Source organism: Gymnodraco acuticeps, unplaced genomic scaffold, assembly GCF_902827175.1.
Source record: "Gymnodraco acuticeps unplaced genomic scaffold, fGymAcu1.1, whole genome shotgun sequence".
NCBI lineage: Eukaryota > Metazoa > Chordata > Actinopteri > Perciformes > Bathydraconidae > Gymnodraco > Gymnodraco acuticeps.
Window position 1 is genome coordinate 3,284,032 of NW_022992081.1, and position 23,901 is coordinate 3,307,932.

Sequence of the window (23,901 nt, forward strand, 5' to 3'; positions counted from 1 at the left end):
CCGAGATCCGACTCCAGTGTCAGCTCGATTCAGTCACACAGCTCCGGCTCAGACAAGGCTGAAAATTCATCTAACGTCTCCTCTTTTGTTTCTTTCTGACTTCTATGGCGAGATGCAGAATCGCGAATCTCGCGCTGTTTAATCCGCCGCACAATGGGCACTTCGCTTTGCATTAACTGGCCGACATTGTTGCATTACATTTGGAATCAGAGACGTATGCTAATTATCCTCAATTACGCTCTTTTTCATATTTTTGACATCATCCTCCAATAAGTAGTTAGACCCCCGCTACTACTCCCCATTTGCATTTTTAATGTATGCCTTATGAATTAAATTAGGGTGTGATGCAACTTCACTACAGTTAAGGCCAGTAGGCCTACGGTGTGGAGCGGGGGGGGGTTAATGATAAGAATGCGAATATAGGGGAACTAATAGATTCCACGCTATTAGCAACACGGTGGGACTAAAGCATGGTGCTTCATTACACTGAATTAAAGGAAGTCGTGTGTGATGCTTCTCTGATGGAACCTCGGATCGCACTGATGCTCGCGAGCAAACAACACAGGAGATATTACTTCATTTAAAATGCTTTCAACTGTTGCCCCCCTAGTGTGCATTTGTGTTTCTATCGAGAGAGAAAGAGTGAGAGAGAGAGAGGGGTAGATGGTAGATTAAATTGCGTAAAGGGCAAATTCATGACAGTCATTGTACTTTGTATAGTAATCTCACATCCATTCGTTACACTAGAGGTGAAGAAAATAACATTATGTTATGATTAAAATGAATAAAAGCATTGTTTATAGTATGATATTTCAGAAATTCCAGCACTCGTTGCAATTTTATCCGCACAGGCTTTGCCAACTGTCAGCCACAGTTATTCGACTTTCTTAATTCACTGGATGTGTAAAACATTTAATTTCCCTGCTACAACTGCGGCCGGACCCGGAGGAGAGAGGGGAGAAGAGAGAGGAGCGCAGTGGCACTTAACTGGTTTTGTTATGAGGGGCCCGGTGTGTGTTCTGGCTGGCGTCGCGGAGCCCCAATCAGGTGCCATTACAGCCGGTGTTTGAGCATACCATTGGCTGGTGGGGAAAGGAGCTGTGCGCAAAACCAACCCCGCTGCTCACAGTCGCCTTACAGAAGCCGAGCTGCAAACATCATCCGCTTTGAGCGCTTAGGCGCAGTGATTACATGCTCTCAGAGAGAGATAGAGGGAGAGATTCGCGAGGCTTTATTTAGAAGTTGCATTGTGGTAGATTTGCAGTGCGTAAAAGCAGGACTTTTTTCCCTACTCGTGTGGAATTTCCTATGTCTTTTTGTGACTTTGTGTGAAGAAGAGGCTGTCTGTTCTGAGCACAGGGAGTGTTGGCTATGCGTCCTGGCTGCAGCCTGCAATGTTTGCGCTGACGCCAAAACTCACAGACCGGTGCAGAATTGATTAAAACAGAGGAGCTCGGATCAAATGGCTGTGCTTCTCACAGCTGAAACGACACAATGTTCCACTAACCCGAGGCACAGGAGAGGAATTTCACAATCGTGCAGCCTTGTTGCTGTTTATTTCACTGCCTTTTTTCGGACGGAGGAAATGGGAAATGCAAATGTATTGTAAGAAAAAGGAATAACACTTTTTTTTTCCATCTTGAAGTGCACTTTGTGAGAGGAGATGATTTGGTTAATACTCCTTCTCTCCATCCTGCATGGAGCTGTTTCTCAGCTACACTACTCCGTGCCAGAGGAGCAGGAGCCTGGCTCCGTGGTTGGGAATATTGCAGAGGATTTGGGGCTGGACATTACCAAACTTTCCGCTCGCCGTTTCCAGACGGTGCCCAGTTCGCGGACACCTTATCTGGAGGTGAACTTAGAGAACGGAGCGCTTGTGGTGAAGGAGAAAATCGACCGAGAAGAAATCTGCAAGCAAACCACCCCGTGCCTATTGCACCTGGAGGTGTTTCTGGAGAACCCGCTGGAGCTGTTTCGCGTTGAAATTGAAGTGATGGATATCAACGACAATCCACCCAGCTTCCCTGAGACGGACATTTCCGTGGAAATATCGGAGAGTGCCATCCCCGGGACCCGTTTCCCGGTAGAGAACGCCTTCGACCCGGACGTGGGCACGAACGCTCTCAGCACATATGCCATCACGAACAATAACTATTTTTACCTTGACGTGCAGACACAGAGTGACGGGAACAAGTTCGCGGAGCTGGTGCTAGAGAAGTCTCTGGACCGGGAGCAGCAGGCTGTGCACCGGTACGTGCTGACGGCTGTGGATGGGGGCATCCCGCAGCGCACCGGGACGGCTCTCCTGGTCGTTAAAGTGCTGGACTCGAACGATAACGCGCCCACCTTTGACCAGTCAGTGTACTCTGTGAATCTGCGGGAAAACTCTCCCGTGGGCACTCTGATCATCCAGCTCAACGCCACAGATGTTGACGAGGGACAAAACGGGGAAATAGTTTATTCTTTCAGCAGTCACAACAGCCCGCGGATAAAGGACTTATTCAACATTGACGCCAGGACAGGTAGGATAGAGGTGGCGGGAGAGGTGGACTACGAGGAGAGCAGCACGCACCAGATTTACGTCCAAGCTAAAGACATGGGGGCTAATGCGGTCCCCGCGCACTGCAAAGTGCTGGTGAAACTCGTGGACGTGAACGACAACACACCGGAGATTGGTTTCAGCACTGTGACCGAGTCCGTGAGCGAGCAGGACGCCCCGGGCACCGTCATCGCACTTTTTAGCGTCTCAGACCGGGACTCCGGCGAAAATGGACACATGAGCTGCGAGGTTTTGGGAGACGTTCCTTTCAAGCTCAAATCCTCCTTTAAGAACTACTACACTATCGTGACAGATGGACCGCTGGACAGAGAGAACATAGACTCCTACACCATCACCGTGGTGGCCAAAGATAAGGGGCAGCCGTCGCTCGCCACCAGCAAGTCCATCAAAGTGCACGTCTCCGATGAGAACGACAACGCGCCCCGCTTTACGCAGGCTGTTTATGATGTTTATGTGACTGAGAATAACGTGCCCGGGGCTTTCATCCACGCTGTGAGTGCCATGGACCCTGATATAGGACAAAATGCTCTCATTACCTACTCCATATTGGAGTGTGAAATACAGGGCATGTCCGTGGACACGTATGTATCCATAAACCAGGACACCGGCTATCTTTACGCGCTGCGCTCTTTTGACTACGAGCTGCTGAAGGAGTTTAGTTTCATGGTGCATGCTAAAGACGGTGGCACTGCCGAGCTCTTCTCTAACTCCACTGTCAATGTGATCATAGTGGACCAGAATGACAACGCACCCACTGTCATAGCCCCCATCGGTAAGAACGGCACAGCCAAAGAGCACCTGCCGCGCTCTGCTGAGCCCGGGTACCTGGTGACGCGCATCATGGCTATGGATTCGGATGATGGCGAGAACGCACGGCTGTCCTACAGCATTCTGCGGGGCAACGAGATGGGGATGTTCCGCATGGACTGGAGGACGGGGGAGCTGAGGACAGCCCGCAGGATCTCCCCCAAGAGGGACCCGCAGGGCTACTACGACCTTCTGATCGAGGTGAGAGACCACGGGCAGCCCCCTCTCTCCTCTTCTGCGAGTGTGAGTGTAATATTAGTGGACAGCGTGGTGGAGGGCCGCAGTGGGGACCGCGGCTCGGCCTCCAAGGCGAAGGAGACCTCCCTTGACCTCACCCTCATCCTCATCATTGCCCTGGGCTCTGTGTCATTCATCTTCCTCCTGGCCATGATCGTGCTGGCCGTGCGCTGCCAAAAGGACAAGAAGATCGACCTGTACACCTGCCTGCTAGCCGGAGAGTGCTGCATGTGCTGTGGCTCGTGCTGCAGCAGGCAGGCCCGCGGCCGGAAGCAGAAGAAGCTGAGCAAATCCGACATCATGTTGGTCCAGAGCACCAACGTGACGTCAGGGGTCGGGCCCGTGGGGCAGGTGCCCGTGGAGGAGTCTGGTGTGGGCGGCGTGGGAGGGGGCTTCGGCTCCCACCACCAGACCCAGAACTCCTACTGCTACCAGGTGTGTCTGACACCGGAGTCAGCCAAAACGGATCTGATGTTCCTGAAACCGTGCAGCCCCTCCCGCAGCACGGATACGGATCACACCAACCCCTGCGGCGCCATAGTGACGGGTTACAGTGACCAGCAGCCGGACATCATATCCAACGGCAGCATCCTCTCTAATGAGGTAAGAGCAGCTTGAATCAGCCATCACTGAAAGTGGAAACCACCCATGATTCAACCCAGATCATAAATATCTACAGAGATTCACGCTCTCTGCTTCACGTCAAAGTCTGTTATCCACCCAGGTCACGCGCAACACAAGTCCCGAGAGGATGTGTGTGTGGGGGGGAGGGGAGTATCTGCTATTGACTTGGCTGTCATGCTCGGTGGCCTTTTAATCATTGTCATGCGTAATGGTGATTGGACATGTCAATGTTCGAATCTTGCGTGGCCTTTTGGCTTCATTCGCGGCATTGGTTCTATCAGATCAACCTTTGGGGTCGTGCACAAAAGGCTGAGTGTGACAGGGAGTTTGACTTTTGGGTATACACTGCTGATCATTTTACTGGCGAACCAGAGTTGGAAGGGATTATTCTGTGTTGAAATAAATCCATAAACAAAAAAAAGTTAAAACCTCTGACTTCGGTTTTCAATATGTGGTTTACCCGAATGGCAATGTGTTTCAGACCATAGTGAGGGGAGTGGAACAATGACACATGCACACTCATTTGAGTTTAGACAATTGCCAAGATGCTTGCGAGACAGTTAGATTACATCAGCAGCCTTAATTAGTTTACCCTCATAAAGAACAGGCGTTTGCAGCGGATATATTCTTAATCTTATTAGGTTTTAAAGTGTGGGCTGCTCGTATCAGCATGAAGAGAAGGGGGACTTGATAGCGCTGTTTTGTGTGCATTCTGCTTGGGGGAGCTTTGGACTTTTTTTGTGGAGCTTTTTTGTTGATTGCGCTGCAGGGCTGGAGTGTAGCCAGTCACACACAGCATTGCCTTTGCTGCGCGTTAAGTATTCTGCGCACGAGCCTGCACGGCAGCACCGTGAACAAAGGTTGTTCAGTCTCAGCGTCGCGCGGCTCAATCATTTACGCATTCAGTCGCCTCCCCTAACCCACTCTCCCCTGCTCCTGTCTCCTCTCGCCCACTCACTCACCGAGTGGATGCGCGCACTGACGCCCCCACCCCACTCCTCCTTCCTCCTCCTAGCTCATTCCATCACCGTTAACGCGTTGACAGCCAATGTATGAGAATGAAACTCAGTGGTGGAATTTGACTAAGTACATTTGGTAGCATGTTTAGGTACTTGTACTTGAGTTTATGTACTTCATAGGAGGTGCTCTATATTTTGTAAGCAAATATCCTCCACTACATTTAGTTTGACAGCTATAGTTACATTGCAGTTTGGGATGATTAATAATTAATGCATAATGATGAATAATGGAGGGTTAAGCTACCAAGCAGTATATTCCAATTAGCCACATTTTAATTAGATGCATAATTAAAGTGATAATTGATCTATCAATAATTATAATGTCATTCGGAAATGGAATTGTATGCATGATGAGTACTTTTGGATTTGTACTTGTACCTGAGGATATTCACATTATTGCTATACTGCTGTATATACCCTGCTTATTTGTTAATGTGTGTATTTAGCATTAACTGTAATCAAATGTGTTTGTTTTTTGTAGACGAAACACCAACGAGCAGAACTCAGCTACTTGGTGGACCGGCCCAGACGTGTCAACAGGTATTCAAAAGCACACACCTCAGCACTTACACACAAACACACACGCCGTATTATTATTGCCAACGTGCTGAGCCTATGAGCCTCACACCAGAGGACCTGTAACATCCAATAGGCCTCATGGAGCTCAGGCTATTCACAGATCTATAAAATTGAATATTACATCCATCAGTGTGAGTCCCGTATACTCTGCATCGTTAATTGTGGCTTTGAGAGGCTACATGGTTCCCAATGTCTCCATAACGTTCATCTTCAATTTGGCATCCGTCCCATAACTGACAGAGCAGGGCCTATTACGCCTCTAATGCTGGATTTCATTACATGCCATGTGAAACATCCAATTTCGCCTCTTGACGGCCACCGTGACTGTATTAACGCGGTGTTGATTTCTGGTTCTCTTTCTCTCTGCCCCCTCATTTAATCCTCCTCTCCTCTCTTCCACCCCTCTCTTCTTAATATTGTCTCTTGACCTCTGTCTTTGACCCTTCCATTATTCTCATCTCTGTTTTTTCTGACACCACCTCCCTCCCCCACCTCCTACAGCTCTGCATTCCAAGAGGCAGACATAGTTAGCTCCAAAGACAGCGGGCATGGCGACAGCGAACAGGGCGACAGTGACCATGATGCCACCAACCGGGGTCATTCTGCCGGTGAGTCCAACCCCGCCCAAGCAGACCAAATGACACTGTCATTACCCACACATACACCATCCAATCCTCCAGTTTCCATAGAGTGTGTTTGCAATTGTGAATGTGATCATTCTGAGTTTGTGGTGCGGACCGGTGGTTTTTAATTTCCTTAATTTGAGAGTGTGAATGCCGGGGCCCCTGCCTGGCATGAGCGAGCCCCAGAAGTGTTGATTGTATTTCACACCCGGATGAAAGGGAGGAATATTTGGGAGAGATTTTTTCTCTTTGCCTTTCTCTCTTTCTCACGAGTGGTGCTGAAAGGACAGCGACTCGCAGAGAGGCCGTTTGAGGCCCTTAGTGCTTTAGTGGCACAAATCAATAGGTTCTCTCAAGTGAAAGGGAAAAGGCGGATCTAAATTGATATAATGAGATGCGTTTCAATAAGCCACGCAGTCGGAGTGTTGTACTGCCTTTGTTGGTTATGGATTCAGCTGAGCAAGGACATCAGCAGCTTTTGGGTTCTTTGTGTTGTTGGCAAAATCTTTGCAGATTTGGCACAAGTTAAGGCAAACATAAAATGTTGGAATTAGAGAACATTTCCCGCACTTCAGCTTTGTTTACTTACTCTCTTCTACAATTTACAATGCAGTACTTTTTCCCCCCTTTTAGACACGTTTTTATCATAAGCCTCGTCCTGTTCTCCCTCAAATTCGATTAGGTTAGTACCTGTTTATTGATCAAAGTGGAGTCAGACAAAAAAGTGGAGCAAACTAAATCTCATTTCATATTGAATTGCCCTTTTCCTTCTGAGGAATTGTTCCACGTGACTGCAGTAAGACCCCTGTCTAGACCGGAGCCTGCCAAATATAATATCAGTGCTGAGAATACAAATAGACTGGATTAGATAGGTGTTGTAGGATAGTGAATGGTGCTCATCAGGCTCCATGATGTTTGACATTATTAATGAACCGAGCCAAAATAGAGAGCCGATATGCAGCGGTGGAGTCACTGCCTGCCCTCACTGATAAAGCAGGCTTGGAAGGTCAAATCTGTGCGAGACTGAAATACAGAATTGGAAGAAATCCAAAAGGCTTGCTTCTTTTTCGCTGAAAAGTAGTTGTTTTTGTGGAATACATATTAACAAGGGCGTTTAATCATACATTCCGAGTTGTATGTGAGTTATTTTTTTAACAGATTTTCAAGAGATAGAGAAGGTATAACAAAGAAGATAATTTAATGAATTTGCGATGCATCTTAAACTATGTATCTAGCAGTCAACATCATTTAGTGATAAGGTAGCCCTTAAAGGCGACAACTTATGGTCACTTTTTGGTTCATACTTGTGTTTTGGGTTTCTATCAAAAAGTCTTTACATGCTTTCATTTGAAGAAAAAACCTTATTTTTCTCAGACTGGCTGTCTCAATATACTTTATTTACCTTCTAACATAAATCAATCAATCAATGTTTATTTATATAGCCCAATATCACAAATGTTACATTTGTCTCAGTGGTCTTCACAGTGTGTACAGAATATCAGTATGACAATACGACACCCTCTGTCCGTAGACCCTCACATCGTACAAGGAAACACTTCCGGAGAAAACCCACAGTTTAAAGGGAAAAATGGGAGAAACCTCAGGGAGAGCAACAGAGGAGGGATCCCTCTCCCAGGACAGGACAGACGTGCAATAGATGCCGTGTGTAAATTGAAAAGATAATACATTTGCAACATAGGTAGTCCAAATGTTTGGAAATGCATGTGTGTATAATAGGAAGATGAATCCACTAAATCCAATAAACAATCCGTTTTAGCGCCTGTCTCTTTAAGACCGACTGCAAAGGTTGTTATTAAGCAGTAATTGGTGATACTCAAATATACTGTAGGCTGGTGTTCTCTGATTACTTATAGGCTTTATTGCGAAGAAAAAAACTAATAACATTTTTACTAAATACTTCAATAATTCAATCAATATTGCAAAAATATCTAATGTTTTCTGAAAATAATCAAATGGGTTGTCTTATTTCACAAGTACCCAATATATAATAATAATATGATATAAATACATACCGAAGCTCTAACAAACTCTTTTTTTTCTTAAGGCCCCCTTTAAAACATATCTTATGCTAAGTAATTGCCGTGAAATCCTTCTGACTGGTCGCATATTTAAAAGGACCATATTAATGAACCGAGAACATGCTTCCCAGCTTTATTTGGCTACAAGGGCGCTCATTTGGCGCTGGCCGTGGAGTGTACCCAGTTGGTTCTGTACCCAGTTGGTTCTGTGCTCTGTTCGCTCCACGAGCAAACCAACATTTGTTCATCATGTTGGGTTTAGAAGGGAACAGCTTATCGCTCCATGGGAGGTAATATCTAGTGAGTGGTATTTGGAAAGAGGGACAGTTGAGTTTCACATACTTCTGTAAACAGCAAAACCAGATGGAGTGTGTGTGTGTGTGTTTGTGTGTGTGTGGGTTTGTGAGTGTGTGTGTTGTGTGTGTGTGTGTGTGTGTGTGTGTGTGTGTGTGTGTGTGTGTGTGTGTGTGTGTGTGTGTGTGTGTGTGTGTGTGTGTGTGTGTGTCTATAAAAGGTATGCCATTGACTGGATTACTATGTAGGCGTATAATACCTGTATGTAATCCGCTTGTGTGTGTTTTGTGTAGGAGAAAGAGAGGCTAGGTGATGATGTCTGTATTGAATCCTTTGAGGCGGGGCTATGGAAAGCTTAAATGAGATTCAGTTTAAAGTGAGATAGAGTGGTAGCTAGTGCCTGGCACTCTGCCATGAGCACTGCATACTGCCTCTATATAGGCATACAAGAGACTCCCTTTATATAGGGATGAGAACATTATTGTTTGGCTACTGTGGGTTGTATGATATGTGTGTGTGTTTTGTGTGTATAGGGGTTTCATGCTGGTTACATTTCAAGCTGTCCACAATTAAATAAATGATAAGTCAACTAACATGCGATTTTGACGACAAATGGACCATATTTTATACAGCATTGTATCCAGTCCTTATGACCCCCTCTGCTTAAAGGTGGGGTAGGTAAGTTTCAGAAACCGGCTCGAGATACACTTTTTGTTATATTCCATGGAATGCTCTTAACATCCGATAGCAACGAATATCTTAAGTGCTTTGACAAAAAATCCATAAAAAATGTCATCTGTGGAAGCCGTAGTACTGTAAAAAGCACGACCAATCATCTGAGCCGGCCCGGCTAAAATAACTGTATGGCCTACCTGCCTGTCAGCCTTCCATCTGTGCACAAACTTATCTCGTGCCCTCATTGGTCATGTGCGCGTTTGTGTGTGTTGGAGGAGGGGCTCTGTGAGGAAGTGGCAGATTTGTTCCGGCTGTGTATTTTCAAATTCTAGCGCACTCGAGCTGGTTTCTCCAGAATTACCTACCCCACCATTAAGTCATCATTCAAACATTCACGCCCCATTAATACAGAGCAGTGTGCCACTTGCTAACATTCACACACCGTTGGCATGCCGATTGAAAGACGACCGCACTACCTCAGTCCCACTCGCCCAATTTGTGTACAAAAGCTTGGATCAAGTGGCTTAATCAACAACATTTCTAAAACGAAGTTGTTCCACCAAGAATCATGCAAGAGCACCATCTACAATCTTTTTTTTTTTTACGAATTGTTAGGACCAGTTAAGTCTTTATAAGTGATCTTCCCATATGAAAGTGTGAGATAGGGGTAATAACAAGAGTACTGCCAGCTCTACCAAATGGCCCACCATTTGAAATATCGTGTTTACTAAAGATGTTCTGATAGGGTTCTTCACCATAAAAAAAAAGGATGGTAAAAATAAATCTTAGTTGACTAAGACCAAAAACTAAGTATGGCACGTGTATTTGCCATGAATTTCTGCAGCGTTTGCATAAGTAAATATGGATGTGCACATTCATATGCACACATATGCAGAGCATGCACCAACAGTGTGTACACTCTCATTGTGGATGTGTGTTTGTCACACACACATATTCTATTTCAGGGTTTTGTGGCAGGGTCTTGTGGCAATCCCTCATTCTGTCTCCCCCACACGTTGGCTCTCCGCAACACTCGGCTGATCAGTAATTCATTTCTAGAACCTTTGCATAGCAATTATCAAAGGAGGATTGGAGAGAAGGCTTCCTCACGGGACCAGCGCGGCACACTCTCCCTTTTGGTGCACCTCGGAATATTTCAAATCAAGGGGAAAACCATTTCCAGTTGGCATATCATCAACTACACCTGCCGTGGCTTCCCGCTCGGCCGCTCGTCTGACACTTTAGAAAATAAGTCTCTTGACTAGGTTTTAAATCAAAGGGACGCTTGCCTGTGAGGATTGGATATCAGCAGATACCTTAAAAAAAGTGGGCAAATGGCTTTTCTGAAGGCAGCGTGTCTGGAGTGAGGTACCGCTGTGTCAGGAGCCAAAGCACTATTGATTGACTGCAACACCTCCCAGCCTTTTTTTTATTCTTAGATCCAAATAAGACTCGGTTTACCTCTTTAATTCCCATCATGAACCTAATCGGAGATGGCAGCAAGAATGATTAAGCAAAAAATAAAAAAAAATAAAGTAACAGACAAGAGAGGATTACATATTCATTTGGCGAAAAAAGAAAATAATATTGGCACCTAAGAAACGTTCGATCAGATGTGGAAGGCTGCGTGACGGGTGGCAGACTGGAAATGATCATTATCTTGACGTTTGTTGTGGCGGGAACAACAGCCGTGACAAATGACAATTAAATCACTGTGGCAACGGTGTATTAGATGGCTGATTATGAATTAGTGGCGGGCACCGTGTTGCAGTTTCCCCATGTCAGCCAGCTGTCAGACGAATTTAGCACACAGGGTTCTGAAACACACTCCTCTCAGGCCAGAGATACTGACTGTGGGCTGTGATCCCTGACTCTATCATCAATTACACCGAAAATACTGTCTTAGGTTAATCAAAAGCTCACTTAATGAAAACATGGAGACCTTGCTGAATGCAAAGGACAAGAAGTTGTGAAAAGGCAGAATGCTTACAAAAGACAATAAAGTTGCAAAAAACTGAAAAAAGGCACTGTAAAAGAATTATAGCACCTAACTAATATTTTAATCAACAATATGTCTTTTTATTATTTATTTTAATGTCTGATTATTTTCCTGATCAATATTGAAAATTGTTCATAATGCTTCCCAAAGTTCAATATGTGCCTGACCCAAAGATAGTCAGTTTAGGATCATGTAAGAGAAATAGGAGCAGAAAGTCCTCGAATACAAGTGGCTAGAACCGGAAAATGTTTTGAACATGTACTCACAGGATGTCACAATCATTCAACAAGGATAAATGACACCAGAACATCTTACAAGCACAACTTCTAAAGGCTAGAGAAAGTAAATGGTCCAACGTAAGGCTTCACAAGCCCACAAGCAGATGCAAACAGGAAATACAGTATCTCTATTTGAAAAGGAGAAAATCTATGACAGCAAATTGGATAAAAAAACATAGCCTCATTTAAAAAAAGAAATAATCAATTTGCATTTAGACTGTTACAGGTTAGGATGTCAACACTTCTTCTAAACTGACTGGCTGGTTGAATATCAATTGAAGTCACAGTAGACAAAGGACAAGATAAATTTGATTAACTAATTGCCTTGATTTCTTTGATTACTTTCTTATCTCAAACAAAGCACTTACAAAGAAAAAAAAATATTACATGAACTTTTCATAACGTGGTTAAGGTCGATGGAGAAGTGGATTCACTGTGACTTACTGAGTTCTGTGTGGAAATGAATCAAAAACTCATTCATGTAATTATGATTAGCAAAACACTGACGCATCTCGTGGAGTGGCTCGGTGAATGAATGGTATGAATAGGCTGAGCTTTCTGAAGGAGCTGAATAGCACATTAAGTGTTCTTCTCTGAAATGGAAGAAAAAAGGAAGTAATGAGCCTTCTTGAATAGGGCCTAAAATATGCTGAAACATGAGATCCAAAAGAAAGAAAGAACAAGTTGTATTCTTACACTGGGTCCTTGGATATTTGGTTGAACATGAGGCAGTTCATGGAAATCTCAGTCATGACAAAAGTAATCGTGCTTTGGCCATGACTAACACACAAATCATGTTTTCTGCTCAGACATCAGGGAACATCTACTCCAGACATGCTGCAATGCTTAACTTACATGCATGTGAACATATGCATGCATTCTGGCAACAGTAATTCCTCTTGATTACACATTTGGTCTACATTTTGAGGTTTTAACCCTCAAGCATACCCTATTCTAACATCATACTGCACTTGAGAAGATTTTAAACTAGCAATTGATACCATAAAATCATTAGGAAAAGGTTTACTGAGGTATTTAAATGAAGTGATGAGTACGGTAATTCTCTCATAGTCTTCTATACAGTCAGACGCTTTTTTCTAACCTGATATTAGAGCGATTCGTAATTAAAGAAACTTTTGCATCGGCTTTCATTTTCAGATTTGTACCTTAAGACAAAAGGATATCATTTGTACCAACATTTTGGGTCTACTCACTCTCACTTATACTTCCAAATAAAGTGATTTAGATAATTTGGTACCAACCCTGTCCATGAGGAATAAGATATGTGATCTGTGTGTTGTTACTAGTTTGCTAACATAGGTTAAATAAACAAGTAGAAAACTTATTGAGAGAAGTTATGGAACTTAAAATGCCTATTATGTGCTATGATATATACTTTGGTTAATAGAAACACCCCACTGATTCATGTATAAGACTTATATGGCTTAGATATAGTATGATATATACAGTATATGGCTTAGAACTGCTCTTTATTGATCTGTATTTAGTTGTTGTAATGTCACAATTACTCAACTAGAAGGGCATTTGGAGAGTCATTGGCCAGTGCTCTTTCCACAAGTATGAAAACACATGTGTATGTTTTACTCATTATTGGATCCAATCGAAAATGGAATGGCTTCTTCCTTGGCCCATGCTAGACCCTTCCACCAAGTTTCATGAAAATCGGGCCAGTAGTGTTTCTGTAATCCTATTGAAAAACAGACGAACCAGATCAAGGACTGTTAAAATTGATGACCAAAACTAAGAAACGATACCCGTTGTAATATACCACTATTACCATTAATGGGGAGCTAAGTCATGATCAGATTGCATCTTGACTTCCACTTCCTAAGTGATGAAAAGCGTACAAATTATAGATCAATAATCAGTGGTCATCCAGAATCTTTGCTCCTACATTACAAAGGGCCGTATTAATCAAACAGACACTGTTAGGGCAAGCGGCCATCTTGGCTCTCCCTCCCAATTCAGGAGCCGTATAACAAAAAATGGAAAATGGTAGCTGCCTTTCCAAGAGTCTGAACAATATCTCTCACTGTCATCACTGGATATGGTGGAGCCATCTTGCTCGGTTTTGGCCCTGGGAGGTCTCTGGTTTGTTCATCACAGTCTCACAGGCCAACCTGTGTAAGAAAGCTATGCTACTCCTCTGCTGGCCTGAGCTGCTGTCCAAATATTGATGTTGTGTGTCTGTATTCTCTCCGGAACAGTGGAGGACAAGATGAAAAACAGACGTATGGATAGAAGACACCCTTTACCTGGGGGATGGATGTTCTTTTTTTTTGAGGGAAAAAGAGATAAAGAGACAGGAAGAACCAAGCAGAAAGGATTGAAAGTGAGAGAAAATAACCAGAGACAGTGAGGGTGATATACAGAGGGGGGGCTACGAAAACCGAGACAGATCTGATTGCAGCAGATATGTGCCCACATGGTGTGAATTCACCAGTTTTCCCTATAATTTGTTTTACCTACTCCCAGTTGCTGGATGTATGTCAGCCAGCACAATTAGTCAAATCCCACCAACGTGGGATTTCGGAAACACTCCGGGATGTAATTGGGAAAAAAGGAACAGAAGTGCTGATTGCATATTAGCAAGTAGATTGTGTTTGCATTGTGTGGCGTCGTCTTTACATCTCCTTGTGCGCGCGTGTGTGTGTGTGTGTCTGTTTTCCCTGCCTGATGAGGTCACAATGAGAGACGGTGCTGCTGGCAGGGCCTGTCATTGCCAGTCACCGTTTTTAGTTGTTGTTTGGTTTTCTGCCCGAGGAAGAAAAGGTGCTTCAAGGGAATCAACAGCCACAGGGTGTCATGTGCACATGGCCTTTCTGTCTGTTAGCTTGTTTACATTTACATATCCCCGCGTCAAGAGAGTATTTTTAAGTGTGTCCGCAAATGTATGTGGTGATATGGATGTCTTTTTAAGACTGAGTCGACAGGCCAAAAAAATATTGAGTAGTTTGAAAGTCAAAAGTTTCTCAGAGCTTGATTTAACAGGGCTTTCTGCAGAATATATTTATACATCATCTCCAGAGAACAATACGCTCCTTGTGCCTGCTTAATAATATACTAGGAGATGAGACATTTGGAACAAACTGAGCTTTCTCTTAATCCTTCGGCATTAACTCTGTTCCTTTATCTTGCATGTGCATTTAGTTTTGCAACCTGGGTGTCTGGGTTTTTCCTGGGTGTCTCAGGTTATTTGTTTGCACATTTTGAGGCGTAAGCACTGTGTCTACGGAACGCTTTATCTTCGCTTTAACAGCACAGAGATGATTGCGAGGGCCCGAGGTCAACACCCTTGTGTGTCCGAGGAGGACATTCATTTGCCGGAAGGTCCATTAAAAGACCAAAGGCTAACTGTAAGGTGGGAATTAACAGAAATACTATGATTTATAAGCCCCCAGACCTTTAAAGACAGCCATAAATATACATTAGTTTCAAGAGGTGAATTGGAGGGTAATGCAAGTTAACGCCACTCAAGTTCTGTAGTCCCAGAGTGCTGCACTGTTCTAGTTTAAAGGTTTTTTTTTCTTTTGAACCTTATCATTTCTTCTGAGTATGAGCTACAATTGAGCCACAACCTGCACATGCAAGGTGGTGCAAAACACAGAGGTAAACAGAGCGAAGGGTTATAGTTAGAGGCCATATTATGCTTATTAAGCTTCCTGTTTCCTGTAGTGTGCTATATGTTATTGGTCTGCAAAGGCTAAAATCCCAAAGTTCCCTCCAGAGGGAGTGTCTTTCCCACACACTCTCACCCTGCCTGAAACGGCCCCAATTGGAGTCCTTTGTCTTAGTCTGACTAATCACAACAGAGTCGGCCAGCTAACCAATCAGAGCAGACTGGGCTCTGGTTTCAGACAGAGGGTGAAAAGAGGTGCTGCCGCACAGGCAGTATGAGAAGGATAAAGCATTTTTGGAAAATTAAAGCACAGACATAATACAAATATGAAACCTGAAAATAAGCATAATACTATACTATATACCACTTGAAAATGGGATGGCATGACGTAATCATTCATAGTTAGTGTACAGATGGTGTCTGCACACCCCCAGTTTAGAAAACTAAAGGTGTACACCTCATACAACCCCACTTCAACAACCCCAAATATCACTACAAATAAGAATTGAATATATAGAAAATAGAAGTAATTAATAACATATTTTTTCTTTACTTGCTTGTATAGCAATTTGAGCACCAGGAAAAGCGCTATATAAATAACATGTGTTATTATTATTATACATTTCCGGCCCTTATATGCAGCTATTTAAAAACAGACCAGACTGTAGTCTCCATTGATCCCACAGGAAAACAAGATTGTTCTGTTAATCCTCTGTTGACTTAATTAATTCAATCCAAGTTTAAGCATACATGAACCTTCTCTGCATCTATTCATATTCATTATTTTACCCTCCAAAAAAGTCTCCAGCGTCACATGACCCTGCATAGTTAGATAAGAGGGTACTCTAACCCTATCAAAAATCCATATGATGGAAAACATAAAAGATCATGTTTAATTGGAGTTTTTTTGTAATTTCAAGTACTTAAATGTATCTCCCTCCCAGCCCACCTCTATGTAACCCTACTCTCGTGCCCAATATGGGTCTCCCCCCCTGTCTTTTCTGGCCATTGCTGTTTCCATCTGCGATAGCCCGGGTCTCCCCTCTCCTTCCTTATGGTTCCTGCAGTATTGCTGATTCTCATGCCTGCTGTCTCTCTCTGTGAAATCTGTGACTCCCCCCCGCCCCCCGTCTGTTTGGCCCTTGCTGTCCCTTGTCTGTGAGACTTGTGTCTCCTCTGGCTCTTTGGCCACGGCACAGTCTTTGTTGCCCGTCTCGCTCCCTGTGAGGCCTGAATTAGCAACACGATTAGATCCACACCATGCACACAACAGTAGGCCTTAGACAGTGTGTTGACAGTGCTCTCGTAAATAATAGATGGTATTTACATGTGGACCGGATGACATTGGCAGTTAGAACTTTTAATATTATAATAGCGGATTGAGTCAAGGTTAGTTTTGCGTTTATATTCAATATCTGTTCTGGTACTAAATTATATTAGAAAGGTCTTTATTTGGACCAAATCGACCCTTTTAACTTTTATTCCAATTTCCTTAATTACTTATTTCCTTTTGGCTTTAGAACATGAAAAATAACAACTAACACAAATATATGTATACACTTAAATCGATCTATTTCCCATAAATAAAAGTAATTGTTTATTTAATTCAAGTTGTATTAAAGGTCCCCTATTATACTGTTTTCCATTTCTTTATTATAGGTCTCAGATATATACAAAACCTGTCTCTGAAGTGTTTGGCTCCAAACACCAAACAGATCATTGCAGCATTACCCACAATCCCCTCTGTTTCAGCCCTGTTTCCAAAGTGCTGATTCTCTGTCTGTTACTTTAGATGAAAATAAGGAGCCCCTCCCCACGCCCCTCTGAGAGAGATTTGGTTACAAAGAACTCAATGGTGCTCTAGGAGGAGATTCAGGTGATAAAGGGGGGGGGGGGGGGGGGGGTTACCTTGGTTGGTGATTGGCTAATGGTTACACAAGCCAAAACATCGTTATGACATCACAAAGTGGGCAAAATCTGATCAGCTCATTTTCAGACAGGTTTTTATAGAAATGGATCAGGACAAAAAGTGAGAGAATCTTTGTTCCTGAAACTTTCAGAATCTCTTTACACAGAGGGGAAACATGTTGATGTAGAAGAGACATGAAAAAGTGGATTTTGCATAATAGGTGACCTTTAAAACTACATTTACGAAATAATGATGACAATGTTCATCACAGTTTCCATAGTGATTGTAACACAATATAATTACAAAAGTAGAAAAACAAGTAGATGCGTTTACTTGTTTGCTGTTTTGTTGAAACGTGAACCCTTCCTGAAATAAGGTGTACTTTCTCTGATAGAGACAGTAGGTAACGCTGCATTTGCATGTGTTTTACACCCTCATTTTGATTTAAGTTTTAGCATCTGTTTAAGAGAACGTCAACTGTGTTAACTAAAGATGCAGAAACATTTTTTTCTGAAACCCATACTGAGCATGACAAATGATGTATCTGCAGGTATGTATGTGGCTTGAGAAACACGGTGTAGCCGCAAAAAAAGGGGCCCTATTAATCTTTTGGGGGATCATTTCTAGTGACACATTCTCTATACTCGGCTCCTTCCCTTCATGTAATCCGTAATCTGGTTGCTATTCTAAAATCAGGTCTTAATATACACAGAGAAGAATGTGGAAGGGATTTTACTATACTTTATTTACTTAAAGCTGCAAGTTAAGGTGAAGCTGCGAAATATTATATATAATGTCCTATGGTAAAAAAGTGAACCTAATAAAACTCCTGTCAAATTAAAAACATCAAAATGACGCTATATATCATTGCCAGAGATCTGTTTTATTTTTTTAATGATTAATGACAGTATATATGGAATACAAATAGATTGTTTTCGCTTTCCCCCATTTGAAGCCATAACTGTGTGATTTCCTTCGAGGGAAAAAAGGCAACAATGGGTGAAATACAAATGCACTGAAATGAGTTCGTAGGGTTCAGATATCTTGTTACTTCATTGGGATGGCTGGATTGATTTATGCTGATTATTAAAAGTGATACACACTCTACTTATCTTTCTCTGTAGTATAATATCTATTGATATGTATACGCTCGCATTACATTGTTTGTGTGTGCGCCCGTCTGCTTTTAGTTATAGAGGTACAGAGGCATTATCAGTGGAATGGATCAGTCGGATAGATTGGTGTAAATGGACCCTTTGATCTGAAGGCCCCTCAGCCCTCGGGGGATAACAGATTAAAGATTGTCTAGTTTCTGGAGTTCTCTCGTTCCCTTTTCAGTCTCACTGATGTATCGCTTTCTTCCTCGGACCCTAAACTGCTCGTCTGGGCTTTGATGCTATATCCCGACGTGCTTTCCCACATGGCTTTGCTGGAAGACCGGGAATTAACTGGAAAACCGAGAAATAACTACAAATTCCGGTCTGCGAAGGAGTAAAAAATGGCTGCAGAGTCCCTTTACTAAGATGGCTGTTTATATCTATTGGTGCTTTCTCTTCCCTTTTATAATCTTTCTGGTATTCTCTTGTCTCTTTATTCTCTCTAAAATCAACTCATTTACATAACTGGTACCTCTTTTGTTCCAATTGCAGGACTGTGTGGGTTTTTCTATGATATGATTAAAGATGTAAATTACATTTTTTTGTGTTGTCTTCGTTTTGTCGTCGGCATTAGCTCCGTGGCAATTACACACGTTGTCGGTGTGTATAGAGATGATTGCTGTAAGAGTGTGATTAAGCAATTAGTAAATATTGTGTTGCTTATCTGAGGCACTTTTCTTGCGAGAATTTGCGGTTTTTATTTTTTCTGTGTTTGAGGATGATGGGATATGGATTCACATTTTGATCTCTTGGTGTTTGCGAAATCAATGGTGAGTCGGAGGATGTTGATGTTGAGAGTGGGGTGGTTGAAATGTTTTCACATCATTTTGATTGCACATTTCATTGGGAATGAATGAGGTGAGGAGGAAAACAAACAATTCGCTTCATCAATGTTGGCCTTGTCTCTTTGATGAATAGCTTTTGCTGCACTTATTCTGCTCGCGACATTGGCAAATGATTACTAACTTGTGTTCTCTCTTCTGGTTTCTTTCATTCATCTCCTCCATCTCGCCTTTTCCACTCCAAATATCCTCTTCTCCCTCTCTTCCCTCTCTTCCCTCTTACTTATCATCCCTTACATCTCTGTGATCTCACATTTCCACCTCTCCCGACGCCCAACCCTCTCACATTTTTCCATCTACCCTGATCTGTGACCTCACTGCAGGCACTGACCTGTTCTCCAACTGCACGGAGGAGTGCAAGGCCCTGGGTCACTCAGACCGCTGCTGGATGCCCTCCTTTGTGCCGTCCGACGGGCGCCAGGGGCCGGACTACCGCAGCAACCTGCACGTCCCCGGCATGGACGCCACGTTGCCCGACACTGAGGTACCCTCCTCCGCCAACCTGCCCGATCAACTCACCATGACCTCGTCCACCGCCTCGTCCAACGATAGGTCATTCTCCACCTTTGGCAAGGACGGTCAAAGGTCACAGTCACACCAAAGCCTTCACCATCACCTCCATCAGCAACAGCCGCAGTACAGCTCCAGCACGCTAGAGAGGAAAGAGTATGATAGGGGGACCCTACCATACAAACCCACCTTTCTCTGTGAGTATCAGTATGAAAATTCCCTGGGACCCTATGACTTTGATCTGGTCCAGAACAGATACTAAATCAGGGGACCATGAATCTGCCTTTTTGATTCTGATCAGGACTTTTTTATGTTGCTTATCTATCTATATATTTTTTCTTTTTCAAACACAGCTTTATGTTTTGTTGTAACGCTTTTTATTTTGTAATTTATGATTTTTTTTGTTGAATGTAAAATGTAATATATTATTGCTAACTCCCTATCCTCCAAAACCCACTTTGATAAATTCAATTTAACGCCATCCTAACCCTAATTTCTGTGAACATGTCATTTATAATAAAATAATTTAATACAGACTCATGATAAACTGTTGTGGCCCCTTTTCTTTCTTTTTTACCTTTCTTTAAATTCCCCCTGAAATCCTCCCCAATAAGCCTTTTTTTATCTGATGCTCATACAAGAAAAGGTTAGCAACACAAGCACACATCACACACAATTAAAATGCCAAGTACTGTTTAAAACATCATGTGAGATTATGGAGAGGAAATGAAAGGTAGGTCATCTCATTGTAAAGGACATATCTTTCCATTTGCTCAACAACAAGCTCGATCAAGATGACTTCCCTACTGAATAGCTTTGAAAGGTGAAACACACAACCCACACTACTTCTTTTTCACAAGGATTGAAGTCCATTTGTTCTAAAAAGGAAGTGTCAAGTATCTATACTTGCTTGCTAGTGAATCAATACCTGACATAAATAATGGTGGGTGAGGTTGGGCTGACTGAGGTCAGCATTCTTCAGTTGCTAATATCACAAACACAAGTTTGTGTGCAAGAAAGAAGAAAAACTATAACAATATGAGGAAGGCGTCATTTGGATAATAAGAGGTATTGATATCCATTGGAATAAATTGAGATGGCATTCTAAAGATGCAGACAGGGAATCATTGGCAGGACATTTCTTGTAGATGTCAATTGCTTTCCAAGCTCCCACATTACATGAATATTATATTAGCTCTAAGAGTAGGGAATGGATTCGATATACACATTCAGTAGAGAAGTCATTTCCAGTCAAGTCACCACCATGTTAACCACCATCCTCCATGATACTGCATGCTGGCTGTGGGCTGTCTCTCAGGTAAACGATAAGCTCTATAACCTGCTTTCCTCCCCACTCCTTGTTTGCGTCTTAGCAAACAGACCCAAGTAATCTTCCTCTCGCACATCAGGTCTCTGAGAAACATAATTTGTATTTAGCCTTTAGGTGCTAGAGCGTGCTATGCTCCAAATATAGCTGCCTGTGCGTCTGCTCATCTCGTCTGCCTCGAAGGGGTTAGGATAAATGCACTCCATACTCGCTCTGTCCAAAAAACACAACTCTAATCGTCTAATATTTTACTCATTTGATTTCATCCATCTTTCCTGGTCTTTTTTAAATAAATTGACCACCCGTTGAAACTGGAAAAGTTCTGTTGTTCATCAGAGTGTGAAAAAGATGGGAATAGTCCCAGAGGCTGCAGCTCTATTAACCAATTGGCATCATGTTCTACTTTAAAAATAGCACCGCATGCTACTGGCTTTGGCGTTGCTCTGATCACCAGGGTTGCCTTGATAAAGGCTTTATGAATGTTTAATGAGCCATTTATAGATAATTAATGAAGCAATTAGTGCTCTGTTTATTTTCTAGCATGTATTATGTAGCCACCACATTTCAAACGTTTATCTTTACTGATGGACATGTTTTTTACCCAATTCCCAAATTAGTTTGCCATTAAAACTGTGAGGACCAGCCTTTAGGGTATATAAATAACTTCACAGAGAGTCCTTTGTGGCACGTATCCTTCACGAGACGGTATTTCGAGCCGATTGTGTCACCAAAGAGTCTCAAGGGATCGGGTGCCATTTGTCTTTAACAAGTGTGTTCTCTGTGTTTTCAGCCCGCAAAAGGATTTGCTAGCTCGTTCCACGTAGACCTGTCGGAGACGGCGTGAATTTCTGTGCTAAAACCACCAACGCTGATGCTGGAGACAGCAACATAAAACTACACAAACAGTAACCTGGACAAAAGCAACCTTGGTTAAGCTTCATTATCTTGGGCGGCGAACTGTAACAAAGCCTTGGCAGTGGTCGCCGGGGGAGAAGAGGAGAACTAAATACTGAGTAGCTGTAAACCTCAAGATATTTTGAGGAGCAATCCAAGGCCTTATTCCTCTCAGCAGGACTGAGACCGGGGCCGAAACTCTCAACATGTGAAATTATTAAGTCATCAGCAGACAGATTAGAGGAACTGAAATGGACATAGGAATACAAAACCTGAAGAAGAGGGACCCATTAGCCCACAGAGGTGGGGTTTTTTTTGGACTGAGGAGTTAGCCTCTAGAGATCTGTGTGTGCCTGTTTACATGACGAAGAAAAATAATGTTTCTGTACAAACTTCAACCAATGTCAAACGGAGCCCTTTAGCTATTTCTATGGTCACCACTAAGCCAACTGTACAGAGACTGTGTGGAGTAAAAAAATTGAGAGGAAGTGAGAAACTGAGCAGAAGGTTAGACATAGAGTGAGAGAGATCAGGTGTTGTACAGGTATAAAACACGGGGAAATAAAAAAGAAGGAAAAGGGGACGAGCAGAGATGATGTGCAGTACTATACATTCTGTATCTCCGGTTTTTTGACTTGACTGTCTTTATATAACTTCTCTTTTTTTGTTTCTGTTGTTCTTTCTGTGTGGTTAAAGTGTGCAGACTAAAGTATTCCAACGTACTGTTACAGACAGGAACATGCTGTCAGGAGCCGGGTTCAGTCCTCTTTCAAGTTTAGCCACTTCAGGAAGGAGATTTGAACACTGCGTCGAACAAAAGGAGAGAAAAACAATCCACATGTTCAGTTTATCAATAAAATATCACAAATGAATGTTCTCATGTCTAAACTAGTGACTAACAGTTCCTTCCTGAGCTGACTGCAGAGAAAGTGAAATGACCCTTTACCAGGATATGGTTCCCTTGATGCCATTGGCCTATACATAAACAATCAGACACACTCTGGTTTTTAATCATGTGTGCAAAGTGTTTACTGTGCTATTTTAAAAAGCTTATAAATGAATATAAATCTATATATAACTATATATATATATATACAATATACTTTTTTCTGAAAACTGTGTAAACATTGGTTAGTTTCTATACCTCATACTGTCATTCAATCTAATAATACCAAGTGCTACAAAATCAAGACATGTATGGATAAAATTGAGGAGGAGTTCCTCTGCCTAAATAAGCAAACTCCTTCGCACCAACCAAGGATTAAGTTGATGTTCTTTTTTGATGTTACTTTTCACCGTTGACAGATGCTGGGCCTTGTTGTGTGTAACAAAGACACCAGTTGAGTTGTTTTGGCTTGTTGTGTATTTTTACTAGCAGACTATGTGTTCATGTACAGGAACGGGGGGCTATCACAATCGAGCTAGATATCAAAGGTTTTACAATCATACAAGAGAGGCATACACGGATAAATATGGACATAATCAGACAATACATGGTGCAACGTATTGGACACACAAACATGCACACACACACACACACAGGTCAAATGGTGATTAATAAACAGTGTCATTGAAATTATCTAATGTGTGTTTTGTTGGGTTTCTTAAGAATATTAGCATGTATTGATCAGAACACCCTAAACTTAAATCCATGTGCTTAAGCCAAATACTAATGTTAGCATGCAAACAAGCTCACAAGGATGTTGCTAACAGGTTATTACAAAGCAGGTGTTATTGTTTAGAATGCTAACATTTGATAATCAGCACTAAACACCAAGTTCAGCTGAGGCTGATGTTAGTTCTGCGGCTATTTGGTCATAAACCAAAGTATTCAATATATTACAAATGTCACCATGATAGTGACGCTAGATGAAAGTCAGATATAAAC

At 42.6% G+C, this 23,901-nt stretch overlaps 1 protein-coding gene across 3 annotated transcripts; it reads left to right on the forward strand.

Moving 5' to 3' along the window:
• The first annotated feature begins 1,122 nt into the window (after positions 1-1,122).
• Positions 1,123-23,592, forward strand: pcdh10a (protocadherin 10a). Of its 3 annotated transcripts, none has more exons than XM_034202452.1 (5): positions 1,123-4,207; positions 5,729-5,787; positions 6,328-6,434; positions 19,606-19,989; positions 21,910-23,592. In XM_034202452.1, the coding sequence occupies exons 1-5, from the start codon at positions 1,664-1,666 to the stop codon at positions 21,927-21,929; spliced, it is 3,114 nt and encodes a 1,037-aa protein (XP_034058343.1). In that variant the 5' UTR covers positions 1,123-1,663; the 3' UTR covers positions 21,930-23,592. The 3 variants fall into 3 exon arrangements, with proteins under 3 accessions (XP_034058343.1, XP_034058344.1, XP_034058342.1); XM_034202453.1 differs by having other exon boundaries at positions 19,606-19,766; XM_034202451.1 differs by lacking the exon at positions 21,910-23,592 and having other exon boundaries at positions 19,606-21,903.
• The last annotated feature ends 309 nt before the right edge of the window (positions 23,593-23,901 follow it).

Excerpts from the sequence above, each read along its gene's own strand:
- pcdh10a (XM_034202451.1), top strand. The coding sequence starts at position 1,664 with ATGATTTGGTTAATACTCCTTCTCTCCATCCTGCATGGAGCTGTTTCT. Across the intron at positions 4,208-5,728 it reads GCAGCATCCTCTCTAATGAG|ACGAAACACCAACGAGCAGA; the intron begins GTAAGAGCAGCT and ends TGTTTTTTGTAG. Across the intron at positions 6,435-19,605 it reads CAACCGGGGTCATTCTGCCG|GCACTGACCTGTTCTCCAAC; the intron begins GTGAGTCCAACC and ends ACCTCACTGCAG.